Here is a 25,511-nt window from a genome sequence, read left to right as displayed (position 1 = left end):
GCAGCCTATTATTTTCTAATATATTAGGAAATATACAATCTGGTTTTATCTTTCTTTAAAAGGAAAACTAAGAAACTAAGCATATGCCATTTTATATGCATTGTAATTTATATGAAGTTCTGCTTAGAAGTGCCAATCTATTTTAATAACTAAAAAGTACCTTAGAAATTTTTGCAAAGGGTCAGATTTTTAACGATATTATAAATCCAGGGTAACATTGTGATTATTTCTAAGTCATCAGAAAATTTTAATACAAATATACTATAATTAATCATTTAACCTTGAGCCTCACAATTGCTTTCAATAAATAACTTTTTACTTTTACACAGCTTTACAGATTGCAAAGCACTTTCACATATATTATTTTGATTGTACCTCAAAACAAGCTATGGAAAATGTTTTTAAAATTTAGCCACTGGCATCTTTTTAAATTCTAGAATTCGCAATATTTCTCAAGTTGAAAAGTGCTTCTTTTATTCCTTGAGAATAGTTCCATGCATTCTTTCAGAAATAATTCATGAATTCAATGGATAACTTTAGGATTAAAAAGGTACATGCACATACCTTTTCTCCTTTAGGTCCTGGCAATCCAGAATGTCCTGGTTGACCTTGATGGCCCTAAGAAAAGGACAAGTAAGTAGACATTCTCTATATCACTTGTATGTGCACTGCCTAATATCACCATGCCCTTGCCATTAGATATTGCACTATTCTGAAATGGAAACTAAGATTCACTCTATAGGTGGATGAGGGCTAAATATGTTAGAGAGGTTTGTCAGGGAGATTTCATATGAATTTGCATTTTTGAGATGTTATCTTTAATACAAATATTTTGATGCAAATATACACTTTCATTATTTCATTTACAAATACCAAAAATCCTGGAATTCCTGGTTCTCCATCAGGTCCCATCAGTCCTGAATGTCCCTATAAAGCAAAGTAAATAGTAGTGAGGGAGAAAAATGTACAATTGATTAAATCAAACTTGAACTCCTATTATTTCAGTTGTTCCCTTTATATTTTTCATGGCTTGAAATTCTACCTGGTCTCAAATGGGAACACAAAAACATAATACCCCAACTTTTAATATTCTTTTGAACCACAAAAGTACCAAAAGAAAATCTCTTTGGTTTACTGCTGGTATGAATATCTTTAATCATATTAAGAGAAATACTTTCAGTTGTTAGAATCCACTGGTCTCTAGAGAATTCTTGGAATTATAGTTTGTATCTGTAAAAGTCTGTGGTAGATGTACATCACTGAATATTAGAGGTGAAGCCTTACAGTTTTTGATTTTGTCACTATGGGATCAAGGAAAACTCCATACTCTGATAGTTTTAGAAGCTTTGATGAATATGGATTCAGTCTTGGTCAAAGTTGTTAAAACAGAAATGGCTGAAATGTTATGCATAATAATTCTACTATGATTGTTCTTATTATCAATATTTTACAAATAAGAAAACCAAACAAATTAAGGGCTAATCAGTAAATGTCTCTAGCCTACTGGTAAGATGGCTTGGACAACTGAAAAAGAGAAAAAGTAATGATCCTAAAAATGTACTATCTTTTATATTATCAAAAAGTTTCCACATCAACTCTCCTATTTGAGTCTCAAAACAAACACGAGATCAAGAAATTAAGGCACAGAACAAGTATGTGACTTGCCAAATACCACACTAACCATGTACTAGAACCAACTCTGTCGATCCCGCATGTAGAATATTTCTCATTTGAACATTGCTTCACTATATTGGGTGACTTTTTTAAAGTCCCAGCTCTAAAAAAGTCCGTGGTTCAACTGTAACCATATATCAGTAAATTACAGACTCCTTCAGTTAAGATCATGTGTCAAATTGAAAGCTGTATGAAATCAATTTTAAAAATATAATAGGAATTCAGCCACTCCACAGGTGAATAATTTATACTAGAATGTAACTATTCAGTTCAGGCTACTAATTAAAAATCATATAAGAAAAGTTGCCAAAGCCCTCTAAGAAACTAGTGCATACTGGATTGAGACGGCTGAAATGACACACGTGTTTCTCCAGCACCATCCCCCCAAAATGACTGAAAAGAATGCTATTTATTTATTTGTTTACAATAACAGGACAGGAAAACAAGTAAGTATCAGTGAAACAAAATTGTATGATCTGAGATAGGAAAGGAGAACTGAAAACAAAGAAGAGAATTGTTGCAGATGTAGAAATGGTTTCAAGAAGTTTCAAAACTTCAAAATCAATCATTAAATTAAAGGGGCAGGATGGTAAGGGTAATGGATAAGAGCTGCTACAACAAGACATAAAATATGTGATTCATAAAGAAGAAATGTGTTATGAATCTTAATGTACATAAGAATAAATATTCAAAATATGTAACTCCTCCCCTCAAAAAGCGGGGGGATGAGTTAACATTGAGGGGGAGACTTCAATAACCTCTCTCTGAAATCAAGAGATCAAAAAAAAAAAAAGTAAGAAAGCTATAACAATATGAGTAACTTAGTTAACAAGCTTGATTTAACAGAATTGTATAGAACCTTAGCCCTCTCAAAAAAGAATGCACAATCTTTTAACAAAAGTTGAGTGTATAGTAGGCCACAAGAAAAGTTTAATAAAGTTTCCCAACACAAAAATCATATAGGCCACATTTGTTGACTACAATCCAACATAATTAGAAATTAACAATAAATACCAAAAATAACTTAAATTTTTAAAAGACCCATTTAAATAACTCTTGTTAAGGAGACAATAAAACCTGAAATTGGAAATGATTGATAAGTGTATGATAGTGAAAGCATTAACATAAAAATATGGGGATACAGCTAAGGCAGCACTCAGAGGAAAACAGGTAGCACCATATGCAGAAAGAACATAAGAAAGAAAATTTGAAAAAGTCACAGACCTACTATTAATAAAAACATCAGGCCTAGATTATTTTAAAGCATGTTTCATCAGAACCTTTGAAGAGCAGATAACAGCTATGTTTCCAAACTGTTACAGAGAACAGAAAACTCTGAAACTTTATTAACTGAAAATTTATTAACTGATTTCATAAGGCTTGCACAATTCTTACACCCAAACCCAATAAAGATAGTGCACATTAAAAAAACAACAACAACACAAAACTATAGGGGAATCTTGCTTACAAAAGAGATGTAAAATTCCTAATATAAATGAAGCTAAACTAAAACACTTAGATAAAACATTAGAAAATAGAATCCAGTAGCATTAAAAGAATAATACAATCATGAAAAAGCAGGATTTATCCTAGGAATTCATGGTTGGTTCAACTTTTGAAAATCCAGTGATATATTTTCTCACATTAACAAAACAAAGCAGAGGGAGAATGAGATTATCTAAATAGATAAAAAAGCATTTGATAAAATCCAACATCTATTCTTGATTAAAACTCTTACCTAAGAACATAGAGAAAATATTTTTAAACTAGGAAAGGTATGTTTTTTTCTAAAAAAATTGCAAATAAAACTTGTCAGTTACACATGAGAAGCATTCTCAATAAAGACAGGCACAAAAGAAGATTCCTCTATCATGACTCTTACTGTAGTACCAGAAGTCTAATTAATATAATGAGTTGAGAAAATAAATAAGAGGAGGCAATAAGTTTTTTTTTTTTTGCCCAAAGAACCCAAGAGACTCATCAAAGTTCAATAAAGTAGAAATAAGATCAAAATACAAAAATAGATTTCTTATACAGCAGCAATAACCGATAAGAAAATGTAATAGAAAAAGGATTATGTTAACAATCAGAATAAAATCCATTTAAAAATGAAGAATAAACCTAAAAAGAAAGGTGCAAGACCAGAGAGGAAGGAAATAATAAAACTTTACTGAAGGATATAAAAGAAGATAGGAGTAAATAGAAGACATATGTTTCCTTGTAGAAAAGACTCAATATTAATGGAATGTGGCAAGCTGACTCCAATGTTCACATGAAGAGAAAATCATGGTAAAAGCTCACCTTGTTAGAAAAAAATATTATGGAGTATTTTCTCTAAATACTCAAAGGATGTTGATCTCAAAAGATATCCTAAAGATCTAATAATTAAAATTGTTGGTATTTACCAAGGAACAGACTAACAGATTGATAGGAAAAAATAGAATAGAAACAGACCAATGATTATTTGATAATTTATTTTATGTTAAGGGTAGCATTTTATAAAAGTGGGAAATTGATTGATTGTTCAATAAATGATATTAAGACAATTGGCTATCAATTTGGGAAAAAAAAATAGTCCTCTACACTTATCATACCAAACCAAACCAAAGCAAACTCCATATGACTTAAAGAGTTAAGGGTAAAAATAAAGCTATAAAAATAATAGAAAAGAATATGGAAGAATATTTATATATATTTGATGTGAGGAAGGTGTTTCTAAGAAAGAACTAAAACTCAGAAACTGTAAAAAAAAAAAAAAAAGCCTTACAAGTTTGGCTGTGTAACAATTAAAACTTTCTCTACAGAAAGACAAATAAGATAAGTGACAGAAAGAGAATATATTTGTAATATCTTTTGCAACATATTTAACAAAAATATACTAATATTTTAAAACTGTAAGGTGCTATTGCAAATAAATAAAAGGACAACAACCCCAAGAGACAAATGTGTAAAGGATATATGAATAGACAGCTTCCAGAGAAAACAATACAAATTACTTAGTTGCAATCAAAGAAATGTGAATAGAAACAAAAATGAGATACAAATTTTCATTTATTTCCTAGGCAAACATCAAAAGGATTACTATCAAGTGGTAGGGGGTGGGAGTGTAAATTTAGTGAACCCCCTTGGAACATGTGTCAAAATTTAAAAGAGAGTATTCATTTAAAAGAAAATCCAAAATAAGAGACTACTTTAGGTCAATATTCTATGGATGTATCAGTTCTTATTTTATTAAAAAATCAATCACATTACATAATATTTTTGAGCACATAAGTCAAAGACAGAATCATTCGTAATTTAAATAAAAGGAAGTAAGAAAGGCTTGGAGTAGAAAGATGATAGTAACTGATGGAAGACTTAAAATGAGCCTGAGGCAAACCTTCCTGAGACAACAGATGGACTATGCAATGCTCTCCAACAGGCCTTGGTGAAAAGTCTAGCATTTGAGACGTTTAAATGGAGATTAGGAACTATACATGCATTTTTAATAAGCTTATGAAACAGTCAGAAGACCAAATTGGGTAAACTCTTAAGCATTTTGCTTTTATAAGTTCAGAAGTATCATGCTGCACTTGCTCCCAACATCATGCAAAGTCCATGCAAAAGATTAAAGATTTAATTGGATGTTATGGAGATTTAATCGTAACAGGTTAGAAAAATAATCTCTAGATACAATACATAGAGTCCAAGCATATAAAGAAAATCCATTTTTAAGTAAACTTAATTTTTAAAGCAATTTGTTAACCATGACAGCATAGTTTTATGCAGGTATTAAATCCTGATTAAGTGTTAGGCATATAAACTTTCCTACTTAGGTTAGAAGTTATAAACTGATTTCTTAAACCTCATTTCATATTTTATTTCCAGTTTTAGTTTTTTTTCTGCCTTTCCTTTTTCACGTCCAGAAACCACTAAGCCATTTAGGTACTGTGGAATGCTTACAATTCACCACATCCCATGGAGGTAGATTATTTTCAATGGAACTATTGCTTTCTCTGTAAAGTTAATCAAGGGATGAAGCTTTAAGGACATGGATACATTTCTTTTCCATCCACAGTGACTCAGTTCTGGTAACAAATCAAAATACTAACCACAGAACCTCTTGTTCCTCTGGCACCCTTAGGACCACTTTCCCCAACTTGTCCAGGGGTACCTCTGCTTCCAATTTCTCCTGTGGGTCCCATTTGTCCCTTTTCACCCTGTGGATGTCATTAGTAAGAGAGAAAAGTAAGAAAGAACAAATTTATACTTAGACTAATTAACTATATCATATACTTGAATGATTCCAGAGGATATTCTATTAGACAAATTCTATAAATATTAATTTAACAGTACTTACAGACCACTACTAACAATAATAACATACTACCACCACACAAATTATTTAAAGATATAATTACAAGCAATTTTGGAAAAAAGTCTATTAAAAATAATTTTGGTCAAACAAGCAGAGGATATCTGGTGCTTATGTTGAATTCCAAATAATCAAGCTTTTTATTTTGAATTTTGTTATTTATTTTCTGTTTTGACAAAGAACTTCAATGCCACAAAGATCTGTTTAATGTAAAAAATGCTCCCACACAGTTCTGCATATCCAGGATTATCAATCACTAGTTTGGAATATGCCTTCAAAAACATACAATATTTTAAAATCAGTTTACATCTCTTTGAAAACAGTTACTTTCTGTTTTCCATTGGACTGGCTCTTTCCTAGCAGAGAGCCACTCTTAAACAACACTAAGTGTTATGCATTCTCTGAAGGTGGGAACCAACCTGTTCCATTATTGATAATGAAACAGACACAAAGAAAAACTAAACTGTAACCACAGTCAGCCAGGAAATTTTTGGTATTTGTAGGACTGAAGAATTTTAAGCACTTTTTTTTTTTTGTGATCTCTTTTGAACACCAAATAGACTTTATTTTACTTTCTCAGAAGTGCAGGTTGTTGTATGGAGCTATATGTTCCACTTCACTTGCTATGCTGATTTTAGACATAATGCTACGTATGATGAAACAATACTCCAATATTGGGGTTATTTTCATGGACAAAATGACAACTAAAATTTGTGTCATTCATATTTTTTCTCTTAAATGGCCAAAGATTCTGAAAAAGATGAACTAGGTCTATATTAGCAGAAGTGGTAGAATTGGACCTTGAGTATTAGAAATGGTATAATTTGAAGTTAATTATAGTAAATATATTCAGGAGTGTTGTAGTCCCATGGGAAAACCTTCTTAAAGCCATATTGAGTTTTAAACAAATTTTTGATCCCATACAAAGAGGAATTTTTCATTATAATGTAGTAGAATTTCACAAATACATCAAGTTTTTCAGTAAAAAGTAAATTGAGCAAATAAAAAATATTCTTAATTCATGGTTCTTGGTCAATACACGGGAAAGGTAAAATCACTCATGAATCTTTTCAATTTAGAGAAACAAAGTAATAGTGAATCCAGAGAGAATTTTAATCATATTGGTTTTTCTACCAAATATTTTACTAAATACGTCACCAAGTAACACAAATGGCATAGTATTTTCCTTTTTTCTCTTTGCTTACTGATAGGTTGCAGGAAGAATTTTTGGCAAACAGGAAAAGAAGGAAAAGCAAAGACCTTTAATCATCTAAAAGTAGAAAATTTGCCTTCAAATAAAAGAGGTAAGTACTCCTAAATGAAGTTAAATATTAATTTATGCAAATATGTCTTTTTTAGCCAAATTTACAATTCTTTATTACTTTATATCTAGTACAAATAAAAACATTACAGCACTCTATGTAGCTCTGGGCATATCAGAAGAAAGAAAATCAGCACAGAAAAATGTAAAAAAAAAAAAAAAGTACCTTTTTTCCTGGTCGACCTCTTTGTCCTGGAATTCCCACAATTCCTTCAGATCCCTGAATATGCAATATAAAAAAGGAAATAAATGTTTAAAGAAAACACAAAATGGAGTGTCTAAATACTTACTATCATAGTCACTAAATGGTACACTAAGTAAAAATAAGAGTTACTTTTCAACAATATTATCTTTGTATAATTATTTATAAAGAGGTCATAATGATTAAAGTCACAGCTGTTAATAGCTAGTAAAGTCCACACATGCAAACTGGCCAATATAGTCAAAATGAGACTGTTCTTTACTCTAGGAGAAAAGTTGCTTGGTTTCAGCATACCCATCTTAATTAGCAAGAATGTAATTAAAGTAAATCTGAATGCATCCATTTCAATTCTATGAGCTACTGTTGAACTTATAGGATTAAAAAACATATGTAATACATGGTCAAAGAAAATCCCCAAATCTCATTAAATACAGAAGAGTAGAGATAGTCTTTGATCTGTGGAAAAGAGGAGATAAGGACATAAAGGAAGAAAGAGAAGGTAGTCATATTAAACTATTTAAAATTATGTGTTCATTTCAATATGTATTTTGTTTAGGTGAAAGACTAAAACTTTTCAACTTTTAATCAACTTTGTTCAGTAAAAAAGCATTCAAAATATTTTAGATATTGTGAATTTGCAGATCAACAATAGTTAGGCTTAAATGACAGCTACAGTAAGCCAGTTTGCAAATTAAAAAATGGATAATAATTAATCACAGCAATCTTTGCATTAGTTGGAAATGAAAATGGAAATCTCAAATTTGTGTCCCAAAGCTTGATGAGTTGCAAAAATGATGTAGACAAGAAATAAATTGTGGTTTGCCACTGTGCTATGTAGGCACTCGATAAATATTTGCTGAACGAATAAACAGAAGGAAATGAGGAAATGACTCATGCCCTATGCTCCTGAGCAAATGCTCTTTTAGCCTCTGAAAGTTGCTGGATATAGAGGCCAAAGCAGCTAAATTCTATTGCTGTAGTTCTAGCTGCATCCAGAGGTTGAAACGATAGTTGCACTATACTAAGCACCTCTGTGTGCTTAATGAGATCTTTTAAAAAGAGGCTGGTTAACCTTCATAGAAGTTAAGGCAAGAGCTTTTAAAAGGCAGACTGCCCCAGTTTCATATTCTGGCTTTGGCAGCTAATAGCTAAATGACCAGAGGCAGGTTATTAAACCGCTAAAAGCCTTGGTTTCCTTTTATATAAAATGAATATAATAATATCCCCTAAATGAGGCACTAAATTTAAATGAGATAATGGGTATAAAACTTAGAATGGACTAGGTTTAAAAGAGCTCAATAAATATTAGCTCTAATTTCTGCTGTTTCTTTTAAAGTGTATTATGCAATATTTAAAATATACAAAAAAGATAGTAAACAGTAAAATGAATAGCCATGTACCCACTTACAAATAGAATCATATTTATACATAATACATATATAAAATTGAAGCCACATACACAGAAACCTTTCCAAAGACATCATCATCCTCCCTCCCCACTCAGATGTAACCATTCTATCACTCCCATTCATTTCTTTATACTTTTACTCTGTTTGTATGCAACCCCAAGCAATACATGGTTATTTTGCATCTTTTTAAACTTTAAATAAAGAGTATTACACTTTAAATATTCCTTTTTTTTAATTTGACATTTTCTTTTGAAACTTGTTTTTTATTTTTTGGCACAACATTTTATTTTTTAATATATTCAGTGTGGCTTTAATCCATTCTTTTTTTCTTTTTATGGTTACAGGATTTATTATCAAACCACAAATTTTTAACCATTTTCCAGTTGATGGACTTTTTGGGGATTTCCCTTTTTTTTTTTTTTTTAATGTTACAGACAATGCTGCAATAAATGTCCTGCAAAAAAAATTTCCTCTTCGTGCCCAAGCTGAGTTTTTTTAAGGGAATATATCATGGAAACTTGGAGTTGGATTCTGGGTTGTAGGATATATGCATCTTCAATAACCTAGGTAATGCTAAATTGTTCTCCAAAGTGGTTGTGTCCATTTATATTCCCACAGCAATGTTTAAGAGTTCCAGTTATACCATATCTTCTGTTATGCTTGGTGCTATCAGACTTAATATTTGCTATTTGTGATTTCAGTTTGCATATCCCTGACTATTAAGGAGGAATGAATATCTACTCAAATAGTTATTTGGACATTGATGTATGGATATCTGGTCCCTATCTTCTGCCCATTATTCTACTGGGCTGTTCTTTTCTTACTGAGTTATACATAAGAGATCTTACATGTATTACTGATAGTTGTGTTTTGCTCATTCCACATATCACAAATCTCTTCTCACCTTGTTTATTATAACTTTTGATTAACACAAGCTGGCAATTTTAATGTACCCAACTTCACCATTATTTTTCTTGTTTATTTTGTTTCTTGTAGTGTATTGTTTAGGAGATCCTTACTGCTTCGCATAAGGTCATAAAAAATTCTCCTAAATGTTTTCCTAGGATTTTAAAGTTTTGATTTTCCCAATTAGGTCTTTAATCTAGTTGGAACTTAACTCATGTGTGTGTTTTTGTGCATGGTGACGGAGAGACTTTTTTTTCCATTTGGTTAGCCAGTTGTACCAGTATCATTTATAGAACGGTTCATCTTTTCCCTAAACATCTGCAATATATAATCAGTTTAACAAACAAGTTTCAGAATATACTTAGATATGACTCTAGGTTATCTTCTATTTCCACTGATCTATTTGCCTATCTGTGTACTACTATGACACTGACTTAATTACTATACCTTCAATAATAAATTATGGCATCAGGTAGGGCAAGTCATCCCCTCCCAAGCTCCCCAAAAACATGCTCTTTAAAACTATTTTGACATTGGCCCTTTGATCTTCTACATCAATTTAAAAATCACTTTTCATCAATTAAGTTCTAGAAAAAAAATTCTTTAGGGATTTTGACTGAAATTGTATTGAATTTATAGACTAATTTCTGGGAGAACTGACAATTTTATGATATTGAGTCTTCTTATCCATTAGCATAAAATATTGATCATTTATTTAGGTCTTCTTTAATAAACCTTTACATTTTTTTCAACAAGCTTTTGTAAGTATTTTGTTACATTTATTCCTAGATTATTTATTTTGTGGCTGATTATATTGTAGCTTGTATTTTATTTAAAAATAAGTTTTCTAATTGCTTGTTGATAATGAAGAATGGAATGTTTTTGTATATTGATTTTACATTCAACATCTAGCTGAACTCTCATTAATTCTAACATTCTATATATTATTTCTCTTGTTTTATTGTACTTGCTGGGAATCTGAGTAAATATTGAGTAGAAATGCTAAAAAATTGTAATCTTTGCTCATTTCTTTGGTGTTTTACCATTAATATAATAATTATAGGTTTTTGGTAGCTACCCTCAATGAATGGATACTAAATTTTACTAAATACTTTTTGTTTCACCAATTGAGATGATATCTTTTATATCTTCCTTTAATTTGTGAGTATGTGACTTGGGTTTATAATTCTTTAAATGTTAAATCTGTTGCAAGATGGGTATAAAAGGGAATTCATAAACTGCTTTATTATATCAGTACTGCATAAATGCACTGAATTCAAGTGTTCATGTATCAGCTGACACTATTGCTTGGTGATGATACCTGCCCACTAACAACTCAGTTTAGGCATTGTGGTATGTGTTTATACAGGTATTTATAAAACATTGTGGGATGCTTCCAGTTGACCAAGATGGCTGTATAAGATGTTCCAAGGTACCATTCCCCCACCAAATCTTTGAGCAACTAGCAAAAATGGAGAGATATCTTCCTCAAAACTCTAGAAAACAGTTAAAGGGTTCCAGTAACTGGGTGAGGGCTGGATCAAGAAAGTGCAGCTCTCAAAATGGTAGGAGAAGTTCATGAAGTCCCTCTCCCCTCCCTTTCCTGACATGGCGTGAAGCCATGTTCCACTCCCATTGTGGGTGCCTAGTTCTGTTCCAGAGGGAAGAGAGTAACCCTTATGTGCAAATTGCCCTGATTATATGTTGGTGCAAATCTACTGAATGGAAGTTTGAAAGACTGAACTACAAAACTCATATAGGGCTCACACTCCCAGAACTTGCCCTACTGGCAGAAGCATCTTGCCAACAGCTAAAGCTGTTGTAAGAAACAAGTAAGTCAAAGCAGCCTGGGTCAAAGGATTACTCATTTTTAAGTCAAACAATAGAGTACCAGGGAGGGGGAGAAAATCTATTTCATAGGAAGTAGAAGGGGCATTTGAATTCCTAGGAAGGAGGGAATTCCCAAAGCCAAGAGCAAGCACAAACCCAGGAAAAGATGCAGCATCAGAAAAGAGATTACCATGCACTTCAAGGTTGCCTTGGATTGATCTTGAAAGGAGGGCTAAACTCTGAAGCAGGGCAGCAATCAATGCAGAACAATTTACAACTACTGCGAAAGTTGTTTTTGGCATTGGTTTGTTGATTTCTGTTAGCTCCTGGCTTTCAAGGAAATCTCTCTCATACCATAGTTGGATACAAATTAAAGGGACAGCTGAGGGACTAAATCCCAGAGTTAACACATTAAAGTCTTAAAATGTACAGTGTGCAATACAAGATTACAAGACAAAAATAAATAAATAAATAAAAAGAAACAGGAAATGACGGCTCATAAAGGAACAAGATAAAATCCAGTAACCACCAATGAACAGGACACATATTTTGACACACCAAACAAAGACTTTATAAAAATGATCCTCAATATGTTCAAGGAGGAAAACACAGAGAAAGAGGTAAAGGATATCAGGAAAATGATAAAAGAACAATATGAGAATCTCAATTAAAATTGAGAAATTTTAACAATGAACCAAACAGAAATAATAGAGTTGAAGAACACAACAAATGAATAGAAAAAATTACCAAACAGCAGATTGGAGCTGGCAAAAAGAATCAGTGAACCTGGAAATGAGACAATTTAAAACAAGAAATGATTTGGCTGAGGAGCAGAAATAAAAAAGACTGAAAAACGAAAGTGAATAGAGCCTAAGAGACCTGTGGGACACCTTCACATGTTCCAATACATGCATTATTGGAATTCCAGAAGGAGAAGAAAAAGGGACAGAAAAAATATTCAGAGAAACAATGGCAGAAAACTCCCCAAATTTAATGAAAGATCTGAATATGAACATTCAAGAAACCCAACAAACCCCAAACAGGATAAACACAAAGCAAACCATGCCCAGACACATAGTAGACAAATTTTCTAATGCTAGGGACAAGGAGAGAGTTCTGAAAATTCCAAGAGAAAAGCAACATGTTATGTACAAGGAAGTCCCAATAAGATTAAATTCCAATTTTTAATTAGAAAATATGGAAGCAAGAAGGTAGTAGGGCAACATATTTAAAATGGTAAAAGAAAACAATTACCAACCAAGAATTTTGTACTTGGTAAGACTGTCTTTCAAAATTGAGGGAGATATTAAGACATTCCCAGATGACAACTCTCTGAAGAAAGTCAATGAAATGTCTGTGAAAGCTAAGGCTTCTGGCGTGGATGTTGGCAACTCCTGAACAATCTTCTCCTTCTAGCATTTGGGGGTGTGAACCCTGTTCCTCAGCTCCCTGCCCTACACAGAGGAGAGTCATGGCAGTAAAACAGATCTATTTACCCAACATCAGATTGAAGTCAAATTAACTACCCAGTCCTTCTTTATTAAATATTAACTGACCACTAAGGATCACCAGAAACTGGGAAAAGACTTTTAAAATAAAAAAGAGGCAAATGCCAGTAATATTGTGTTTTAGTTTGCTAAGCTGCTTAAAGCTGATAGCATAAAATGGTTTGACTTTTTTAAAAAGCAGTTTTATTGAGATATATCCACACACCATCCAACCTATCCCAAGTATACAATCAATAGCTCACACTATAATCACAGTTGTGCATCCATCACCACAATAAATTTTAGAACATTTTCATTACTCCAAAAAGAAAAACTCCATACCCTTTATCCCTCTACCCCTATTATTGACCCTAAATTTTAGAACATTTTCATTACTCCAAAAAGAAAAACTCCATACCCTTTATCCCTCTACCCCTATTATTGACCCTTAGCATTGGTCTGGTGTATTTGTCACAGTTGTTGAAAGAATATTAAAATATTACTGTTAACTATAGTGCATAGCTTGTATTAGGTTCATTTCTCCCCACATACCACTCTATTATTAACTCTTTGTAATAGTGACATACATTTGTTCTAGTTCATGAAAGAACATTATTATATTTGTACGATTAACCATAGTCATCATCCACAACAGGGTTCACTGTGTTAGACACTCCCATGTTTTATCCTCTACCTTTCCTTCTAGTGACATACACGACCCTCAACTTTCACTTTCAACCACAATCACACATATAATTTAGTGCTGTTAATTACCCTCACCATAATGTGCTACTGTGCCAGTATGAATGTATTATGTCCCCCAAAATGACATTATCTGTGATGCAGTCTTGTGTGGGCAGATGTATTAGTGTTGATTAGACTGTAATTCTTTGATTGTTTCCATGGAGATGCAACTCACCCAAGGGTAGGTGATAACTCTGATTAGATAATTTCCATGGAATTGTGGCCCCGCCCATTCAGCATGGGCCTTGATTAGTTTACTACAGCACTATATAAGCTCAGACAGAAGGAGGGAGCTTACTACAGCCAAGAGGGATACTTTGAAGAACGCACAGGAGCTGAGAGAGGAGCTGCAGCTTTCAGAGACATTTTGGAGATGGCCTTTGAAAGCAGACTTTTGCTCTGGAGAAGCTAAGAGAGGACAAACCCCCCAAGAGCAACTGAGAGTGACATTTTTGAGGAGCTGCAGCCTAGACAGGCACATCCTGGGAGAAAGACATCTTGAAACCAGAACTCTGGAGTAGATGCCAGCTACTTGCCTTCCCAGCTAGCAGAGGTTTTCCGGACACCATTGGCCATCCTCCAGTGAACATACCCAATTGTTGATGACTTACCTTAGACACTTTATGGCCTTAAGACTGTAACTTTGTAACCAAATAAACCCCCTTTATAAAAGCTAATCCATTTCTGGTGTTTTGAGAAAAGGCAGCATTAGCAAACTAGGACAGATTTTGGTACCAGAGAAGTGGGGTGCTTTTGCTGCTAAGTTTGCAAATACCAAACATGTTGGAAAGGCTTTTTAAATGGATAAGGGGAAGATTCTGGAAGAACTGTGAGGAGCTTGATAGAAAAGGCCTAAACTGCTTTGAAGAGATTGTTTGTGGAAATATGAACTCTAAAGATACTTTTGACGAGGCCTTGAACAGAAGTGATGAATGTGTTGCTGCGAATTGGAAGAAAGGCGATCCTTATTTTAAAGTGGCAGAGAATTTGGCAAAATTGAGTCCTGGTGTCAGATGGAAGGAAGAATTTGAAAGTGACAACCTGGGATACTTAGCTGAGTAGATCTCCAGACTACATGTGGAGGATGTACCCTGGCTTCTCCTTGCAGCTTATAGTAAAATGCAAGCAGAGAGAGATAAACTTAGAGCTGAACTCTTGGGTTCAAAGAAACCAGAAGCTGATGGCTTGGAAAATTACGGGATTCCAGGGGGTGGAATCCCAGAAGCTACAGCCCAACGTGAGGATGTTACCAAACGTGGAACACAGCCACCATTTCAGTACAAGCCAAGATTGGAGATGGAGTTATCCAGAAAGGATTTGTGGAAAGTTCTACTGTCTGATGGCTTTGACCCGTGTGCTTCATGCAAAGCCAACAGAATTTTTGCGAGATCTTTATAGACAGAGCCGCTGCTAGTCGGGACTGGAGGAGACAGACAAGGAACAAATTGCAGGAAAAATTTCTTCAAAGACAGAGCCATGGAGGTTGAGGTCTGGAGTCAAGAGGTCTCAGGCTGGGAGAGCGGAGCAGCTCACATGCATGGAAAGGGTGAGTTTGCCCTTGAGGTCGAGGGTGGGCCCTCCGCCTCTATGCTCTGGAAGAGTTTTGCCACCTCAGGTCCCAAAGAGGGTGGAGCACATTCCCAGGGAATTGGGGAGAGCCTGGCTGTCACCCCACTGTTCTGAAGGGGTTGAGTGTGTGCCCCAGAGATGGAAGGGAATCTGGGAGCTGCCCCGATGTTTGAGGAGGGTGGGGCCGAGAAGGTGGTGTCCCCAATGTGTGGATATGTTGGAGCACTCACCTAAGCATTTGGAGAGGAAAGGGCTGCCACAAAGACCCTTAGGAAGGGTTAGACTCCCGCTCTCTCAAGCCCCAAGGATGCAACATCATTCTGTTAATGACTCTCAGACTTTGAAATCTAATGGAGTTTGTCCTGCAGGTTTTAGGAACTGTTTTGGTCCTGTTGACCCTTTTATCCTTACTGTTTCTCCTTATGGCAATGGGAATGTTTGTCCTATGAATGTCCCTCCTTTGTATATTGGAAGCACATAACTTGTTCTAAGTTCACAGATCCACAGCTACAGGAAAATTATGCCTTAGGACTGACCATGCCTGTAATTGATTTTGATGGAATTTTATACTTAACTATAGTTACTGAAATGATTTAAGTTTCTGTGATATTGTTGTGGGATGAATGTATTTTGTATATGGAAAGATAATGTCATTTTGGGGTCCAGGGGGTGGAATGTGCTGGTTTGAATGTATTATGTCCCCCAAACACCATTATCTTTGATGCAATCTTGTGGGGCAGACATTTTAGTGCTGATTAGATTGGAATTCTTTGAATGTTTCCATGGAATGTGCCCCATCCAACTGTAGGTGATAACTCTGATTAGATATTTCCATGGAGGCATGGCCCCACCCATTGAGGGTGGGCCTTGATCAGTGGAGCTATATAAATGAGCTGACAGGCAGAGGGAACTTTCAATCTATCTGAGTGATATTTTGAAAAGGAGTACAGCCGAGAGGGACACTGAAGAAAGCACAGGAGCTGCAGATGAGAGACAGTTTGAAGACGGCCGTTGAAAGCAGACTCTTGCTCCAGAGAAGCTAAGAGAGGACAAATACCCCAAGTGCAACTAAGAGTGACATTTTTGAGGAACAGCTGCCTAGAGAGGAATGTCTTGGGAGAAAGCCATTTTGAAACCAGAACTTTGGAGCAGACGCCAGCCACGTGCCTTCCCAGCTAATAGAGGTTTTCCGGACACCATTGGCCATCCTCCAGTGAAGGTACCCGATTGTTGATGTGTTACCTTGGACACTTTATGGCCTTAAGACTGTAACTGTCTAAGCATATAAACCCCTTTTATAAAAGCCAATCCATTTCTGGTGTTTTGCATTTCAGCAGCATTAGCAAACTAGAACAAACTTCTAGCACAATGTTGAACAGGAGTGGTGACAGTGGGCATCCTTGTCTTGTTCCAGATCTTAGAGGGACAGCTTTCACTCTTTCACCATTGAGTATGACGTTAGCTGTGGTTTTTTCATATATATCCTTTGTCATGTTGAGGAAGATTCCTTCTATTCATATATTTTAAAGTGTTTTTATTAAGACAGGATGCTGAATATTGTCAAATACTTTGGAACTGAACAGGATTTATAGTAATTCTTCTTGGAATGTGTCCCAGTTTGCTAAAGCTGCCATTATGCAAAATACGAGAAATGGATTTTTATAAAGGGTGTTTACTCAGTTACAAATTTAAAGTTAAAAGTGGTCAAACTGAGGCATCAACAAGAGGATACTTTCACTGAAGGAAAGCTGTTGGTGTCTGGAATGCATCTGTCAGCTGGGAAGGCATGTGGCCAGTGTCTGTTGGTCCTTTGCTCCCAGGTTGCATTTCAAAATACCATTCTCCAAAATGTGTCTCTCAGCTTCTCTCTCTCAGCCTCTGTGCATCCTTACTTGGGCTTCTGTCACTCTCAGCTTCTCTCTCTCAGCTCTAGTGCATCTTTGCTTGTTCTCTGAGGGCGTTTCTCTCCAAGTGTCTGGGGGTCCTCTCTTAGCTTCTCCAGGGCAAACTCTGGGCTTCATCTCTTAGCTTAGCATCTCCAAATGTCCTTCTGTCTGCATCTTGAAGTGTCTCCAAGCATCAGCACCTGTGTTGGCTCCTGAGCTCTCTTAAGTACTCCTGTGAACCAATCAAGACCCACCCTGAATGGACAGGGTCCACACCTCCATGGAAATAACCCAATCAAAAGGTCTCACCCATGGTTGGGTGAGTCACATTTCCATGGAAACACTCAATCAAATGTTTCCACTCTAATCAAAAGACTAGTAAGTCTGCCCCCACAAGATTACATTAAAGAATCTGGCTTTTCTGGGGGACATAATATATACAAAGTGGCATAGAATGTTTGGTGGACTCCACCTATGAAGCCATCTGGTCCCAGGCTTCTCTTTGTTGGTGGGTTGTTCATGACTATTTCAATCTCTTCACTTTTGATTGGTTTGTTTAGGTCTATTTATTCTGGAGATAGTGTAGGTTGTTTGTGTGTTGTTAGCAATTTTTCCATTTCATCTAAGTTGTCTAATTTGTTGGCACACAGATGTTCATAGTATCTTCTTATGATCCTTTTAATTTCTCTGGGTTCAGTAGTAATGTCCCCCTCTCACTTCTGATTTTATTTGCATAGTCTCCCTTTTTTTTTGTCAGTCTTACTAAGGGTTTGTCTATGTTATTTATCTTTGCAAAGAACCAACTTTTGGTTTTATTGATTCTATTTTTTTGTTGTTGTTCTCAATTTCATTTATTTCTTCTTTAATCTTTGTTATTTCTTTCCTTCACTTGCTTTGGGATTAGTTTGCTTTTCTTTTTCTAGTCCCTCCATGTGTGCAATTATGTCTTTGATTTTAGCTCTTTTTCCTTTTAATGTAAGCATTTATGGATATAAATTTCCCTCTCAGCATTGCCATCACTGCATCCCACAAGTTTTGATATGCTGTGTTCTCATTTTCATTGTCTCAAGCTACTTACTTGTTTTGGGACCCAGCATATGGTCTGTCCTGGTGAAAGATCCATGAATACTTGAGAGAATATATATACTGCTGTTTGGGGATGTAATGTTCTGTATATCTGTTAGGTCTAGTTCATTTATCATTTTATTCAAGTTCTCTGTTTCCTTATCGATCCTCTGTATAGATGCTTTATCTATTGATGAGAGTGGTGTATTGAAGCCTACAACTATTACTGTAGGAATGTCTATTTCTCCCTTCAGTTTTGGCAGTGTCTGCCTCATGGATTTTGGGTCACCCTGGTTAGCTGCATAAATATTTATAATTTTCATTTCTTCTTGATGGATTGCTACTTTTATTAATATTTAGTGTCCTTCTTTGTCTCTTATAACATTTTTGCATTTAAAGTCCATTTTGTCTGATATTAACATAGCTACCCCAGATCTTTTTTGGTTACTGTTAGTGTGGAGTATCTTTTTTTTTTTTTTTTTTTTAATCATCATTTTATTGAGATATATTCACATACCACGCAGTCATACAAAACAAATTGTACTTTCAATTGTTTACAGTACCATTACATAGTTGTACATTCATCACCTAAATCAATCCCTGACACCTTCATTAGCACACACACAAAAATAACAAGAATAATAATTAGAGTGAAAAAGAGCAATTGAAGTAAAAAAGAACACTGGGTACCTTTGTCTGTTTGTTTCCTTCCCCTACTTTTCTACACATCCATCCATAAACTAGACAAAGTGGAGTTTGGTCCTTATGGCATTCCCAATCCCACTGTCACCCCTAATAAGCTACATTTTTATACAACTGTCTTCGAGATTCATGGGTTCTGGGTTGTAGTTTAATAGTTTCAGGTATCCACCACCAACTACCCCAATTCTTTAGAACCTAAAAAAGGTTGTCTAAAGTGTGCGTAAGAGTGCCCACCAGAGTGATCTCTCGGCTCGTTTTGGAATCTCTCTGCCACTGAAGCTTATTTCATTTCCTTTCACATCCCCCTTTTGGTCAAGAAGATGTTCTCCATCCCACGATGCCGGGTCTACATTCCTCCCCGGGAGTCATATTCCACGTTGCCAGGGAGATTCACTTCCCTGGGTGTCTGATCCCACGTAGGGGGGAGGGCAGTGATTTCACCTTTCAAGTTGGCTTAGCCAGAGAGAGGGCCACATCTGAGCAACAAAGAGGCATTCAGGAGGAGACTCTTAGGCACAAATACAGGGAGACCTAGCCTCTCCTTTGCAGCAACCGTCTTCCCAAGGGTAAAACTTATGGTAGAGGGCTCAACCCATCAAACCACCAGTCCCCTATGTCTGTGGTCATGTTAGCAACCATGGAGGTGGGGTAGGCAAATACCCCTGCATTCTCCACAGGCTCCTCAAGGGGGCACTACATCTTTTTTTTTTTTTTCCTTGTTTGTCTTTTTTCTTTTTTCTTTTTTTTTTTTTTTAACTTTCCCTTCTTTTTTAAATCAACTGTATGAAAAAAAAAGTTAAAAAGAAAACAAACATACAATAAAAGAACATTTCAAAGAGACCATAACAAGGGAGTAAGAAAAAGACAACTAACCTAAGATAACTGCTTAACTTCCAACATGTTCCTACTTTACCCCAAGAAAGTTACATAATATAGCAACATTTCAGTGAACTTGTTCCTACTACATCCATCAGAAATTAACAGACCATAGTCATTTCTGGGCATCCCCAGAACGTTAAATAGCTTTTCTGTTCTTCTTGGATTATTGTTCCCCCTTCCTTAATTGCTCTCTACTGCTAGTTCCCCTACATTCTACATTATAAACCATTTGTTTTACATTTTTCAAAGTTCACATTAGTGGTAGCATATAATATTTCTCTTTTTGTGCCTGGCTTATTTCGCTCAGCATTATGTCTTCAAGGTTCATCCATGTTGTCATATGTTTCACCAGATCGTTCCTTCTTACCGCCGCGTAGTATTCCATCGTGTGTATATACCACATTTTATTTATCCACTCATCTGTTGAAGGACATTTGGGTTGTTTCCATCTCTTGGCAATTGTGAATAATGCTGCTATGAACATTGGCGTGCAGATATCTGTTCGTGTCACTGCTTTCCGATCTTCCGGGTATATACCGAGAAGTGCAATCGCTGGATCGAAAGGTAGCTCTATATCTAGTTTTCTAAGGAACTGCCAGACTGACTTCCAGAGTGGCTGAACCATTATACAGTCCCACCAACAATGAATAAGAGTTCCAATTTCTCCGCATCCCCTCCAGCATTTGTAGTTTCCTGTTTGTTTAATGGCAGCCATTCTAACCGGTGTTAGATGGTATCTCATTGTGGTCTTAATTTGCATCTCTCTAATAGCTAGTGAAGCTGAACATTTTTTCATGTGTTTCTTGGCCATTTGTATTTCCTCTTCAGAGAACTGTCTTTTCATATCTTTTGCCCATTTTATAATTGGGCTGTCTGTACTATTGTCATTGAGTTGTAGGATTTCTTTGTATATGCAAGATATCAGTCTTTTGTCAGATACATGGTTTCCAAAAATTTTTTCCCATTGAGTTGGCTGCCTCTTTACCTTTTTGAGAAATTCCTTTGAGGTGCAGAAACTTCTAAGCTTGAGGAGTTCCCATTTATCTATTTTCTCTTTTGTTGCTTGTGCTTTGGGTGTAAAGTCTAGGAAGTGGCCGCCTAATACAAGGTCTTGAAGATGTTTTCCTACATTATCTTCTAGGAGTTTTATGGTACTTTCTTTTATATTGAGATCTTTGGTCCATTTTGAGTTAATTTTTGTGTAGGGGGTGAGGTAGGGGTCCTCTTTCATTCTTTTGGATATGGATATCCAACTCTCCTAGCCCCATTTGTTGAAAAGACCATTATGACTCAGTTCAGTGACTTTGGGCGCCTTATCAAAGATTAGTCAGCCATAGATCTGAGGGTCTATCTCTGAATTCTCAATTCGATTCCATTGATCTATATGTCTATCTTTGTGCCAGTACCATGCTGTTTTGGCAACTGTGGCTTTATAATAAGCTTCAAAGTCAGGGAGTGTAAGTCCTCCCACTTCGTTTTTCTTTTTTAGAGTGTCTTTAGCAATTCGAGGCATCTTCCCTTTCCAAATAAATTTGATAACTAGCTTTTCCAAGTCTGCAAAGTAGGTTGTTGGAATTTTGATTGGGATTGCATTGAATCTGTAGATGAGTTTGGGTAGAATGGACATCTTAATGACATTTAGCCTTCCTATCCATGAACATGGAATATTTTTCCATCTTTTAAGGTCCCCTTCTATTTCTTTTAGTAGAGTTATGTAGTTTTCTTTGTATAGGTCTTTTACATCTTTGGTTAAGTTTATTCCTAGGTACTTGATTTTTTTAGTTGCTATTGAAAATGGTATCTTTTTCTTGAGTGTCTCTTCAGTTTGTTCATTTCTAGCATATAGAAACATTACTGATTTATGTGCATTAACCTTGTATCCCGCTACTTTGCTAAATTTGTTTATTAGCTCCAGTAGCTGTATCGTCGATTTCTCAGGGTTTTCTAGATATAAGATCATATCATCTGCAAACAATGACAGTTTTACTTCTTCTTTTCCAATTTGGATGCCTTTTATTTCTTTGTCTTGCCGGATTGCCCTGGCTAGCACTTCCAGCACAATGTTGAATAACAGTGGTGACAGCGGGCATCCTTGTCTTGTTCCTGATCTTAGAGGGAAGGCTTTCAGTCTCTCACCATTGAGTACTATGCTGGCTGTGGGTTTTTCATATATGCTCTTTATCATGTTGAGGAAGTTTCCTTCAATTCCTACCTTTTGAAGTGTTTTTATCAAAAACGGATGTTGGATTTTGTCAAATGCTTTTTCAGCATCTATTGAGATGATCAATTGATTTTTCCCTTTCGACTTGTTAATGTGTTGTAATACATTGATTGTTTTTCTTATGTTGAACCATCCTTGCATGCCTGGAATGAACCCCACTTGGTCATGGTGCATGATTTTTTTAATGTGTCTTTGGATTCGATTTGCAAGTATTTTGTTGAGGATTTTTGCATCTATATTCATTAGGGAGATTGGCCGGTAGTTTCCTTTTTTGTAGCATCTTTGCCTGGTTTTGGTATTAGATTGATGTTAGCTTCATAAAATGAGTTAGGTAGTGTTCCATTTTTTTCAATGTTTTGAAAGAGTTTGAGTAAGATTGGTGTCAGTTCTTTCTGGAAAGTTTGGTAGAATTCCCCTGTGAAGCCATCTGGCCCTGGGCATTTATTTGTGGGAAGATTTTTGATGACTGATTGGATCTCTTTGCTTGTGATGGGTTGGTTGAGGTCTTCTATTTCTTCTCTGGTCAGTCTAGGTTGTTCATATGTTTCCAGGAAATTGTCCATTTCTTCTACATTATCCAGTTTGTTGCCATACAGTTGTTCATAATATCCTCTTATAATTTTTTTAATTTCTTCAGGATCTGCAGTTATGTCACCTTTTTCATTCATTATTTTGTTTATATGGGTCTTCTCTCTTTTTGATTTTGTCAGTCTAGCTAGGGGCTTGTCAATCTTGTTGATCTTCTCAAAGAACCAACTTTTGGTGATATTTATCCTCTCTATTGTTTTTTTTGTTCTCTATGTCATTTATTTCTGCTTTAATCCTTGTTATTTCTTTTCTTCTACTTGGTTTAGGATTGGTTTGCTGTTCATTTTCTAGCTTCTTCAGTTGATCCATTAGTTCTTTGATTTTGGCTCTTTCTTCCTTTTTAATATATGCGTTTAGTGCTATAAATTTCCCCCTTAGCACTGCTTTTGCTGCATCCCATAGGTTTTGGTATGTTGTGTTCTCATTTTCATTCGTCTCTATATATTTAGCAATTTCTCTTGCTATTTCTTCTTTAACCCACTGATTGTTTAGGAGTGTGTTGTTTAACCTCCAGGTATTTGTGAATTTTCTAAGTCTCTGATGGTTATTGACTTCTAATTGTATTCCATTGTGGTCAGAGAATGTGCTTTGAATAATTTCAATCTTTTTAAATTTATTGAGGCTTGTTTTATGTCCCAGCATATGATCTATTCTGGAGAAAGTTCCGTGAGCACTAGAAAAGTATGTGTATCCTGGTGATTTGGGATGTAATGTCCTGTAGATGTCTGTTAAATCTAATTCATTTATCAGATTCTTTAGGTTTTCAATTTCCTTATTGGTCTTCTGTCTGGTTGATCTATCTATAGGAGAGAGTGATGTGTTGAAGTCTCCCACAATTATTGTGGAAACATCAATTGCTTCCTTTAGTTTTGCCAGTGTTTCTCTCATGTATTTTGTGGCACCTTGATTGGGTGCATAGACATTTACGATTGTTATTTCTTCTTGCTGAATTGCCCCTTTTATTAGTATGTAGTGGCCTTCTTTGTCTCTCAGAACATCCCTGCATTTGAAGTCTATTTTATCTGAGATTAATATTGCTACACCTGCTTTCTTTTGGCTGTAGCTTGCATGAAATATTTTTTTCCATCCTTTCACTTTCAGTTTCTTTGTGTCCCTGTGTCTAAGATGAGTCTCTTGTATGCAGCATATTGATGGTTCATTTTTTTTGATCCATTCTGCGAATCTATATCTTTTAATTGGGGAGTTTAATCCATTTACATTCAACGTTAAAACCGTGAAGGCATGTCTTGAATCGGCCATCTTATCCTTTGGATTATGTTTGCCATATTTTTCCCTCTCTCTATTAATATCCTTTATTGTACCCATACCGAATCTCTTTAGTACTGAACCTTTCTCCAAGTCTCTCTGTCCTGTCTTTGTTTCTCTGTCTGTAGGGCTCCCTTTAGTATCTCCAGTAGGGCAGGTCTCTTGTTAGCAAATTCTCTCAGCATTTCTTTGTCTGTGAAAAATTTAAGCTCTCCCTCAAATTTGAAGGAGAGCTTTGCTGGATAAAGTATTCTTGGGTGGAAATTCCTCTCACTCAGAGTTTTAAATATATCGTGCCACTGCCTTCTCGCCTCCATGGTGGCTGCTGAGTAGTCACTACTTAGTCTTATGCTGTTTCCTTTGTATGTGGTGAATTGCTTTTCTCTTGCTGCTTTCAGAACTTGCTCCTTCTCTTCTATGTTTGACAGTGTGATCAGTATATGTCTCGGAGTGGGTTTTTTTGGATTTATTCTATTTGGAGTTCGCTGAGCATTTATGATTTGTGTATTTATGTTGTTTAGAAGATTTGGGAAGTTTTCCCCAACAATTTCTTTGAATACTCTTCCTAGACCTTTACCCTTTTCTTCCCCTTCTGGGACACCAATGAGTCTTATATTCGGACGTTTCATATTATCTATCATATCCCTGAGGTCCATTTTGATTTTTTCAATTTTTTTCCCCATTCTTTCTTTTATGCTTTCATTTTCCATTCTGTCATCTTCCAGGTCACTGATTCGTTGTTCAACTTCCTCTAGTCTTGTACTATGAGTGTCCAGAATCTTTTTAATTTGGTCAACAGTTTCTTTAATTTCCATAAGATCATCCATTTTTTTATTTAGTCTTGCAATGTCTTCTTTATGCTCTTCTAGGGTCTTCTTGATTTCCTTCATATCCCGTACTATGGTCTCATTGTTCATCTTTAGTTCTTTGAGTAGCTGCTCTAGGTGCTGTGTCTCTTCTGGTCTTTTGATTTGGGTGCTTGGGCTTGGGTTATCCATATCGTCTGGTTTTTTCATATGCTTTATAATTTTCTGTTGTTTTTGGCCTCGTGGCATTTGCTGAACTTGATAGGGTTCTTTTAGGGTTTGTAGACCTATTGAAGTCCTTATCTCTAATTTATCAGATCTACAGCTTCGTGGAGTACACTTTCTCTAACTAACCAGCAGGTGGCGTCCACGAGCTACCTGTTCTCCACAAGCCAGATCTCCCCTGCTTAGCCTTTTTGGTGAGTGGGGGAGTGAGTCTTGTGGGGCCCAATTGGTGTACCAAGCTTGCGTGTGTAGTTGGTGTTGCCTGCCCTGTATGTGGGGCGTGTTTCTGGGCAGTCGGGGAGGGGGGGTGGCCCTAACAATCAAATCTCCCTGATGATCCTAGAGTTTTAAAGCTGCTGCAATAGTCTAATCCTTCA

The 25,511-nt window shown here is 35.6% G+C and overlaps 1 protein-coding gene across 1 annotated transcript in view; it reads right to left on the bottom strand.

Annotated features, from left to right (window-relative positions):
* Positions 1–25,511, bottom strand: part of COL24A1 (collagen type XXIV alpha 1 chain) — a 466,350-nt gene that overhangs the window by 121,546 nt on the left and 319,293 nt on the right. The window contains 4 exon segments of the mRNA XM_037826738.1: positions 565–618; positions 874–927; positions 5,766–5,873; positions 7,516–7,569. Of these exon segments, the coding sequence (XP_037682666.1) occupies positions 565–618; positions 874–927; positions 5,766–5,873; positions 7,516–7,569 (270 nt within the window).

This window comes from Choloepus didactylus, chromosome 2, assembly GCF_015220235.1.
Source record: "Choloepus didactylus isolate mChoDid1 chromosome 2, mChoDid1.pri, whole genome shotgun sequence".
NCBI lineage: Eukaryota > Metazoa > Chordata > Mammalia > Pilosa > Megalonychidae > Choloepus > Choloepus didactylus.
Note: the sequence above shows the minus strand (reverse complement) of the source record. Positions and strands in the feature narration are given on the sequence as shown.